This window comes from Mus caroli, chromosome 11 (genome assembly GCF_900094665.2).
Source record: "Mus caroli chromosome 11, CAROLI_EIJ_v1.1, whole genome shotgun sequence".
In the NCBI taxonomy this organism is placed as follows: domain Eukaryota; kingdom Metazoa; phylum Chordata; class Mammalia; order Rodentia; family Muridae; genus Mus; species Mus caroli.
Genome location: NC_034580.1, coordinates 75,165,218 through 75,175,790, shown reverse-complemented (window position 1 = coordinate 75,175,790; position 10,573 = coordinate 75,165,218). Strand labels below are relative to the sequence as shown.

Genomic DNA, 10,573 nt, shown 5'->3' with positions numbered 1-10,573 from the left:
AAAAAAAAAAAAAAAAAGATGTATTTATTTTTACATGTGTGGGCATTTCATCTGAATGCATATGTATGTACACCATGAGCATGCATTGCACATGAAAGCCGGAAGACTGTGTTGGATCTCCTGAACCTGGAGCTACAGGTGGTTGTCAGCTGCCATGTGGGTGCTGGAAATTGAACCCAAGTCCTTTTCTAAAAGAGAAGCCAGTGCTCTTAACCACTCAACCATCTCTCCAGCCCTCCAAAACTCACTCAAAAAGAGTGAGTGAGATTCTGGATTTAAGGCCCGGAACCATCCAAGGAGAGGTATTCTGCAAACTGAATATCAGGCAACTGCTGAAGCAATACAAAAATAAAATATAGCATCGAGATGACTCAGGGGGGTCTGGTACCTGCTGCCAGGCCTGACAAGCTGAATTCAACCTCCAGGACTAACACAAGAGAACTGACTCCTACAGTTGTCCTCTGACTTCCACATGTAAACACACACTCATGCACACACATGTAAATAATAAAATAACAATTAAAAATAAACTCTAGCCAAGCAGTGGTGGTGCAAGCCTGTAATCCCAGCACTTGGGAGGCAGAGGCAGGTGGATTTCTGAGTTTGAGGCCAGCCTGGTCTACACAGTGAGTTCCAGGGCCAGGACTACACAGAGAAACCCTGTCTCAAAAAACAAAAACAAAACAAAAACAAACAAACAAACAAATAAACAAAACCTCTAGGTAGGTGTGGTGACACACACTTTTAATCTCACCACTCAGAGGCAGAAGCAGGCAGAAGCAGAGAAACCCTGTCGCAAAAAAACAAAAATGAACTGTAAAAATCATTGTATCCAATCTGTTTTTAATAAAAAGCTAAGGTTGGATTCCACATAACAAAGTAGAGTATGCAAGTATGACAAGTGGTTTCAAAATCCCTTGCAATTTCCTAGTAATAGCTACATCATTTCTTATAAATAATGTATAAACAAACTTATTCTATTGACAGGGCTCATTTAGGAGATGCAGGCAAGATAGCTTCAGAATAAGGGTTTGTCACCACAAAAATCCAACCTCATGAGTAGAGGTTGGAACCTTCAGACTCATCCTAAAACCTAGAAAGAGATTGAAAAAGGTTGACTCCAACCACATGACAATGGTTTAATCATGCCTACAAAAAGAGACTCCAAATAAGACCTCTAGTCTTCACATCTCAGGAGACCTTCCAGGTTAGTGAACACATCGGAAGGTGGTACACTTTAACACCACTCTAAGCTCCAGGTCCTTCCAACCCTTCCTCCTGCCTCCCCCATTTGCAGGATCATAAGTGTAATGTTTTCCAGTGAACAAGTAAACTTGAGGGGGCTAGAAGCCTCTTTTCAGTGTTTGACTAGCAGGGGAGGCCTACTGCAAAGGGGACAGTGGCAGGAGTAAAGATGACAACAGAACAATCTTACTGATACTTGAAGACAAGGACACACCAGACAACAGCCCCAAGAATGGCTAACCTGGTTAACATCATTTGCATCAGTTACCACTTCCCAGTGTGTGGTTTTATTTATTTGCTCATATCCTACATCATCTAGAAAACAAGCTGAGGCAATTCCATCTATAGCCAGCCATGATGGCACACACTTTTAATCCTAATACTCAGGAGGCAGAGTCAGGCAGATCTCTGAGTTCAAGGCCAGCTTCCTCTACAGAGTGAGTTCCAGGACAGTTAGAGATACACAGAGAAACCCTGTCTCAAAAAACAAAAACAAAACAAAACAAAAAACAGGTTTGGTTGTTCCAAAGCAACTGTGATTAGAATACAGTGAGGGGATGACTATGCAGTTATATTTTTGATTAATAACTTTTAGCATTTGGAAAAATAATCCCAGCAAGGCTCTTCCCTGTAATAGCAGGCTAAAGAGGGAACAGCCATGGATTCGAGGCCAGCAGATAAGAGCTCCAAGCAAGCCTGGCCTACAAGTGATACCTGTCAGAAGGGGAAAACGGAGGGAAAGAGGGAGGGGAGAATTATGTTGTTACCAAGGAACAATTAAAAGTATGGTGGTTACCACTGCATACACTAGCAAGTGCTTGCTGAAAGGACCCTGATATAGCTGTCTCTTGTGAGACTAGGCCGGGGCCTAGCAAACACATAAGTGGATGCTCACAGTCAGCTATTGGATGGATCACAGGACCCCCAATGGAGGAGCTAGAGAAAGTATCCAAGGAGCTAAAGAGATCTGCAACCCTGTAGGTGCAACAACATTATGAACTAACCAGTACCCCAGAGCTCTTGACTCTAGCTGCATATGTATCAAAAGATGGCCTAGTAGGCCATCACTGGAAAGAGAAGCCCATTGGACATGCAAACTTTATATGCCCCAGTACAGGGGAACGCCAGGAACAAAAAGTGGGAATGGGTGGGTAGGGGAGTGGGGGGAGGGTATGGAGGACTTTTGGGATAGCATTGGAAATGTAATTGAGGAAAATACATAATAAAAAATTAAATTAAATTAAATTTTAAAGTATGGTGGTTTAGCCAAGTGTGAGGGCACGCACCTTTTTTTGTTTTGTTTTTTGTTTGTGTTTTTGTTTTGTTTTGTTTTTTGAGACAGGGTTTCTCTGTATAGCCCTGACTGTCCTGGAACTCACTCTGTAGACCAGAGTCTGGAACTCAGAGATCCGCCTGCCTCTGCCTCCCAAGTGCTGGGACTAAAGGCGTGCGCCACCACACCCACCTAAGGGCATGCACCTTTAATCCCAGCACCTGAGAAGCAGAGGCAGGTGGATATCTGTGAGTTAAAGGCCAACCCAGTTTACATAGTGAGTTCACTGATCATAGGTAGGTGATAGCCTGCAGGACAAATGTTGTCAATACCTATGATCTACCTCTCTCCAAGTCTGATCAACAAAGTGCCACTAGGAGGAGAGCAAATAAAACATTGGCGAGCAGAGGGGTGTGTGTGTGTGTTTCCAAGCGTGCATTTACTTGCCACAGTGCATGTGTAAAGGTCAGAAGACAGCTTTCAGGAGTTGGTTCTCTCCTTCCATCATGTGGGTCCAGGGACTGAACTCAGGTGAAAGTTGGTAGCAAGCACCTTTGCCCCATGATTTCAGCTGGCCTGAGGTTTTTAAGAAAACTATGTTGGATTTTTATGTAGAAGATATTCATGTTCTTTGTCCCATATCTATAACCATCCTCTCTTGGTTTTTGTTTCGTTTGAGCTCCCTGAGGCCAAGACTGACCTGGACCTCACTATGTACCCTGGGCCACAGTGATCATCTTATCTTAGCCTCCCAAATTCTAGGACTACATGTGTTAGCCACCTGGCCCAGCTACAGTCTTTTTTTTTTTTTTAAGTGTGTGTGTGTACATGAAGAAATTCAGATTTCTTCACCATTCAACTTATTAGTCCAAAGGGCAGTTCCAGCTGCCTGAAGAGGCTCCTATCAATCTACATTTCTGCACCAGACATTTGCAACAGGTGAGGCCTATTGCAAAGGGGACATTGACAGTAAAGATGACAAGGAGGCCAGAGCAGGGCATCAAATGCTCTGGAGCTGAAGTTGTCAAGTACAGGCAAGAGTTAACATGAGGTGTTTTCCTCTATTACTTACACCTTATCTTTTGAAAGAGTGTTTCTCACAGAAGATGGCAGTCACTGGTTCAGTAGGCTGGCTAGCTATTGACCCCTAGGGGATCTGACGGTCTCCACTCCTACTATTTGGGGATTACAGACACATCTGATCACACCCAGCCTTGCCCTTTGGCTCCCTTTCCCAGACAGGAGCTCTCTATATAGCCCTGGCTGTCCCGGAACTCACTACGTAGACCAGATCAGCCTCAAACTCACAGTCACTTGCCTCTGCCACCCAAGTGCTGTGATTAAAGGTGTGCACCACCAGCCCAGCTTTTTGTTTTGTTTTGTTTGTTTAAGACTTATTTATATGGATTTCACTTGTGTGAATGTCTGTGCACCACATGTACACAGTGCCAGCAGAGGCCAGAGGAGAGCATCAGACACCCTAACTGGAGTTACATATGGTCTGAGCCACCTTATAGGTGCTGGGACCCAACCACAGGTCTCATGGGAAAGCAGCCAGTGCTCTTGCCCACAAAGTCACCTCTCCAGCCTGTGCCCAGCCTTTTTAGGATTTATTTATTTATTTATTTATTTCATGTATGTAAGTACACTGTTTCTGTCTTCAGACACACCAGAAGAGGGCATCAGATCCCATTACAGATGGTTGTGAGCCACCATGTGGTGGCTGGAAATTGAACTCAGGACCTCTGGAAGAGCAGTCAGTGCTCGTATCCGCTCTCCATCTCTCCGGCCACATACCCAGCTTTTTTAGTAGGTGCTGGGGATCCAGGCTCTCCATCTCTCCAGCCACATACCCAGCTTTTTTAGTAGGTGCTGGGGATCCAGGCTCTCCATCTCTCCNGCCNCATACCCAGCTTTTTTAGTAGGTGCTGGGGATCCAGGCTCTCCATCTCTCCAGCCACATACCCAGCTTTTTAGTAGGTGCTGGGGATCCAGGCTCAGGTGCTCATGCTTTGGTGACAGACACTTTATCAACTGAGCCATCTCCTAAGTCTTTACGCCTTTAAGGGTAAATTTTGATTCATAGGTGCTAGGACATAGAAAGAATGTCCCTATATACTTCATACAGAATACTTTGTGCAAAGCCGTTCTGACACATACCTTAATCCCAGTACTTGGGAGGCAGAGGGAGGCAGATGTCTGTGAGTTCGGGCCAGCCTATTCTACAGAGTGAGTTCCGGGACAGCCAAGGCTACAAGAAGAAAGCCTGTCTTGAAAAACAAAGCAAAACAAAAAAGTAACCATTAATGTTAACTATGATATTTAAATAATTGGTTAATAAAGTATTGCTAATTCTATGATTAACAAGGGTATTTTGTTAAGCATAGTATAACAAACCTAGCTAAAGGGAAGCTTATTTGTTTGTCTTTGTTTTTTTGAAAAAACAGTCTTTCTATTATGTAGCTCTGGCTTTCCTAAAACTTGCACTGTAGACCAGGCTGGCCTCAAACTCAGAGATCCACCTGCCTCTGCCTCCCAAGTGCATAGATGAAAGGTGTCAGATCTGAACATGAAAAATTATGACCTGAAGACTAGGCTTCATGTGAGTGCACTTTTAAAGACTTTTAGAAATATGTTCTGTGATAACAGTAATTCACTTTTGATCTGATTTGAATGGTATTTGATAAATAATTAAGTGATGACATAAATGGCATTTAAAATACTTTGTCATTCTTTGCAAACAAAATGTCTCAAGACTTTATAAACAGCCTAAGCTCCTTCATCTGTGCACGAAGCAGAAAGCAGTTAGTAGCATGATGCCCAGATGCACAAGAATGGTCCAAGAAGACATCCTTTCACCACACCCATAGAGCAAGATGACGGAGCTAACACAACACCGAAACCAATCACCACTTCAGAGTCAGTGAATGAAGTGGCCCTGCCTGGCTCAGGGAGGACACTGACAGACACACAAAATAACAGTGACCCAGAAGAATAGACTTGAAATTCACCATACCAGAATGGATGGCTGTTCCTTTCTCTCTGCCTCCCCCACCTGCAACCATCTGAAAGCAAATGAAAACTAGATGTTTAAATAAGCATATTAAAAACTCAAATCACGGGGGCTGGTGAGATGGCTCAGTGGGTAAGAGCACCCGACTGCTCTTCCGAAGGTCCAGAGTTCAAATCCCAGCAACCACATGGTGGCTCACAACCATCCGTAACGAGATCTGGCACCCTCTTCTGGAGTGTCTGAAGACAGCTACAGTGTACTTATAATAAATAAATAAATCTAAAAAACAAAACAAAAACTCAAATCACGAGCTGGAGCAATAGCTCAGCAGTTAAGAGCACCGACTGCTCTTCCAGAGGTCTTCAGTTCAATTCCCAGCAACCACATGGTGGCTCACAACCATCTCTAATGGGATCCAATGCCCTCTTCTGGTGTGTCTGAAGACAGTAACAGTGTATTCTACTCATAAGATAAATAATTCTTTAAAAAACAAAACAAAACATAAACCCCCAAATCAAAACAACTTTTGTCTAATATCAGAGGAATAGATAATGAGCCAGATCTATTTTAAAATAGTCTCTGACACACACTTACATACCATTTAGTCATTTAATTTTAAAATCTTTGTGTGTGTGTGTGTGTGTGTGCTTGTGTTTGAAGATAGTATCTCACTATGTAGCCTAGACCTGCCAGAACTCACTAGATAAGCCAAATTGGCCTTGAACCTGTGGTGATCTCCTCCCCCCTGGCCCCCCACTTGAGTGCTAGGATTACAAGTGTAAGCCCTAAATCTAGGATTTAAAATGCTACAGCTAGGCTAAAGGCTGACAAGTATTTACATTAACTCAAAAAAGTAGGGCCTGTATGACTGCTCAGCAGGTGAAGGCATTTGCCTCAAAGCCTGACTACCAAAGTCCAATCCCCAGAACCCACATGGTCAAAAAGAACAAATTCCCACAAGCTGTCCTCAGACCTACACACACACACACACACACACACACACACACACACACACGTAAGAAATAAATCTAAGAAGTAAAGCTCAGGCTGGGCGGCAGTGCACACCTTTAGTCTCAGCACTTGGGACACAGGCAGGCAGATCTGAATTCGAGGGCAGCCTGGTCTACAGAATGAGTTCCAGGATACCAGGACAGCCAGGGCTACACAAAGAAACCATTTTTGAAAAACTGAAGGAAAAAAAAAGGATTTACCTATCAAATACTACTCATTAAAATAACTGATATCCTATGCTTCAGTTAAGTGTAACTATACTTCTAACATTTCAAAATGCGAAAGCATTTGTATCAAGCTGAGGAGCTCACTTGGTGGAGTGCTTGCTACCTAGCAAGCACTAAGCCTTGATACAAAGCACCACAAAACCTAAGCAGGGTGGGGCAAACCAGCAATCCTGGCCTTTGCGGTACAGCTGAAGGACCAAAAGTTCCAGGTCACTATACAACACCTCCCAGGCAGCCTAGAAAACGTAGTATTTTACCTTAATGAGAAAAGGGTAGAGAGGGGAAAAGAGAAGAAGGGGTGGAAAATATATACATGTGATATGGTTTGCTTAGTTGTTTAGTTGTTTGGTTGGGCTTTTTCAAGATAGGGTTTCTCTGTGTAACCATGCTGGCTGTCCTGGAATTCACTCTGTAGACCAGGCTGGCCTCCAACTCAGAAATCCACCTGCCTCTGCCTCCCAAGTGCTGGGATTAAAGGTGTGCACTACCATGCCCAGCTTATAGTTTGCTTTCTTAATAGTAGTGGATGGCCTAACGCTTTGGTGCCAACCTTACCCTGCTCATGCTATAATGTAGATTGAGCGGAAGTCTTCACATGTAAGGCAAATGTCCTACCACTAAGCTACACGCGCTAGTCCTTGAAATTTTTTGATTAACCATCCTCCTACTTCAGACTCCCAAGTAATGGCTCACAGATGTGTGCCATCCGCACGGTTGGCACCATCCTCCTAGGAAAAAGCAGGCTCTCCTTCAAAAGCTAAGGCTTTCTCTTATAACTTGCTCCCTGTGGTCAGAAACCCCACACAGAGTTGTTCCGATTCTCTAGCTGGCTTTCAGGACTACATGACACACTTTATCTAACAAATTTTAAACTTCTGCATATTCCTAAGTAATACTGTCAAAGTTGATGTAAAATGTCCTAAGGATGACACTGAACCTGACATATGTATAGCATTCCTTTTTTTTTTTTGTTTTTTTTTTTTTTTGAGACAGGGTTTCTCTGTGTAGCCCTGGCTGTCCTGGAACTCACTTTGTAGACCAGGCTGGCCTCGAACTCAGAAACCAGCCTGCCTATGCCCCCCCCCCCCCGGGTCCCCAGGAGTGCTGGGATTAAAGGCGTGCGCCACCACGCCCAGCATGTATAGCATTTCTACTCAGTCTATACACTAATGCTGTATCATCGGTTCCTATATTGAACACCAAATCCAAAATATCTTTTTTACAAATTGAGTTTTAAAAAGCACTAGACTTTTAAAAAATACAATTAAGGGGTCACCTGCTCACTTTCCCTAATTTTTCCCCAAATGTATCAGCACCAACCATGCCTTAGATAATGTCTTCCTTTACTGTTAGAGAACTTGATGCAAAAGAAAGAGTAAGACACCATTATAAATAAGGCCTAAAATTCATAACTGAAAATAAAAAAGCACACTATGCTTCACGAAGCTTAGTTCCCAATTCTGACTAAAGAGTTCTCCCAAAAGCTGCTACAGCTACACGGATCAACAGTCCACAGTCGTTTCCTTCCCTCCTGCCCCTTTCTGAGGCCAGCAGACTTGGGGCTGGAGTGGTTAAAAGCAGAAAACCCAAGTCTGGTGGCTCAAACCACCTGTAACTCTAGCTCCAAGGGATCTGACTCGCTCTGTCTGGGCCCTAAGAGCACACCCTACCCCACCCACCAAAACTTGTTTTGTTTTTATTAATATGTACACTTTCCTCCTTAGGAATGTATCACAGCGACCTAGAGAGGCTACTTAAAGATATAACTGAGTGGTTCATAATAGAGTGCTTCAAATCAGTAATGGCAAAACATGAACTACTGAACCCCTCTTTTTAATTTAGTTGCCATGATTAGGTCATGTACCTTGCAGTAAGATCAGAAATCCCTGCTCTATACTGTATTCCTATCAGCCAGCAAAGGCATTGTTTTTGTTGTTTTTTCTTCTTTAGCAGAAAAAAAGTGAGATCTATCTTTAAAGAGCATGGGAACATGTGCCTGTTCGGAAGCCCTATATGCCTGCTCTTGTTAAAAGAACTACTACAGAACTATGGAATAGCTAACAAGGAGAGAAAATTAAGGTTTCTAGGGTAACAATCGCCCCATCTAAAGATCCCTCCCTAGTTAAGTATCGTTCACTCAATACTCATATTATTAACTTAAAGGAGTTTGTTCGACACAAGTACAGCAAAAAGAAAAAATAAATAAATAAAAATTAAAAAATCTAATTTTTAAAAATCCCGCTATCTTAAGCTCTTAAGCTCTTTTTCTTCTTCGTGCTGGAAACTGAATCCAGGTTTTTATGCATGCTAGAGTTCTACTACTGAGCTACTTACTCAAGCAAGCCGACGCTTTCTCTTAATGCCCATGCACAGTAGCAGTGAAGGCAGCAAGTGAAAAAAAAAAATTCCAGAAACCTGACCTTGCTCCCAAGTCCACTACTTCTGCACTTCTCCTCCCCCTAGTGTCCCCGCCAGCCGGTTCCCGCAGTCCCAAGTGCTCAGTCTGCCTGTTCCAACATCTGCCTGGCAATGAGTGACTGACAGGCGACCAGAGGGTCGGACGGGAGGTGGCCCGACAAACGCTGAGGCCCAAGAGGAAAGAACTCCAGGAGGTGGTGGCGACGGCGACAGCTTTCGCAGCGAGAGGACCGGGCGTTAGGGACTGAAGGGGGACAAGGCCTGCGAGGAGCAGAGGGCCAGGGTAGGGAAGAGCAGAGGGGCTGGCAGGCTTGGAGAGGGCACCGGGGCTGCGAGGCCGGGCAGGGCGCGGACTCACGTTCTCCCACCAGCAGGATCCTCACGTCTTTCTTCATGTCGGAGGCTCGCAGGGGCCGCACTCGGCCCGCACGCATGGAGCGCACGCCTCACGCCGGGAGCGTCCAGCCCGTGGCGCCGCTCTCCCTGCGCTACCGCCGCTCCCTGCCAGCCTTAGGGGCCTCTGCGCCCGAATCTCGGCCGCCAGGACCTGCGGCACAGACTCCTCCGCTACCGCTCAGCTTCGGAGCCGGGGCAAGCCAGCTCCGCCTCCTCCGGCTCCGCGGACGCGGGCGGCGGCGGCGGCGAGGACGACGGCGGGCGGCGAGGGACACGCGCTTTCGGAACCTCAACGCTCTCGTATCTGGAACAGCGCCCCTGCAGGCAGGCAGACGGTAGCGCAAAACCCGGGAGGTTCGCCTGCCACACTCTGAACACTGCCAGAGGATGTAAGTGACAGATTCCTTAGTCAGAGCCCACATGTTTTACAGAACAAGAACAGAAGAGTCCAGGGTCACGCAGCAGGAGCTTGGTCGTGAATCGGAGGAGAGACTTCTTCACTAAACGATAATGTCCAGGAGGGCAAGAGACCTGCCTGGTTTTCAGCTGTGTTCACACTGTTGGACTTACCTTTCAAAAATGCTTTATTGAACAAGGTTACTGGCTCCCAGGGTGTGAACACTCCCCAGAGCCCATCACCTGTTTATTGTTTTTTTTTTTCCCTCAAAATGTATTATTCTGTATATTTGTGTATGACACGTGCGTTTGAGTATCTTCCATGGTGAGTATGTGGCGGTCAGAGGACAGTCCTCAAGAATTGGTACTTGGCTGACATTATGGCACAAGCCAGCACTTAGAGGCACTTTGGATCCAGGGGTCAAACTCAGGTCATTAGGCCTGAACAGAAAGCACTTTTACCCGAGACCATATCACAGCCCAAGAAATTGTTTAAAAAAAAAAAAAAAAAAGCCGACAGCCGGGCATAGTGGCGCACGCCTTTAATCCCAACACTCTTGGGAGGCAGAGGCAGGCGAATTTCTGAGTTCGAGG

General features: G+C 45.1%; 1 protein-coding gene across 7 annotated transcripts in view; it reads right to left on the bottom strand.

Moving 5' to 3' along the window:
* Rhot1 (ras homolog family member T1) overlaps positions 1-9,814 on the bottom strand; it is a 62,875-nt gene extending 53,061 nt beyond the window's left edge. For 5 of the 7 annotated variants that reach the window (XM_021175388.2, XM_021175385.2, XM_021175387.2 and 2 more), the window contains exon 1: positions 9,546-9,813. In XM_021175388.2, coding sequence (XP_021031047.1) covers positions 9,546-9,621 — 76 coding nt within the window. In that variant the 5' untranslated portion in view covers positions 9,622-9,813. The other 2 variants (XM_029483400.1, XM_029483402.1) reach the window with 2 other exon arrangements.
* Positions 9,815-10,573: the final 759 nt, after the last annotated feature.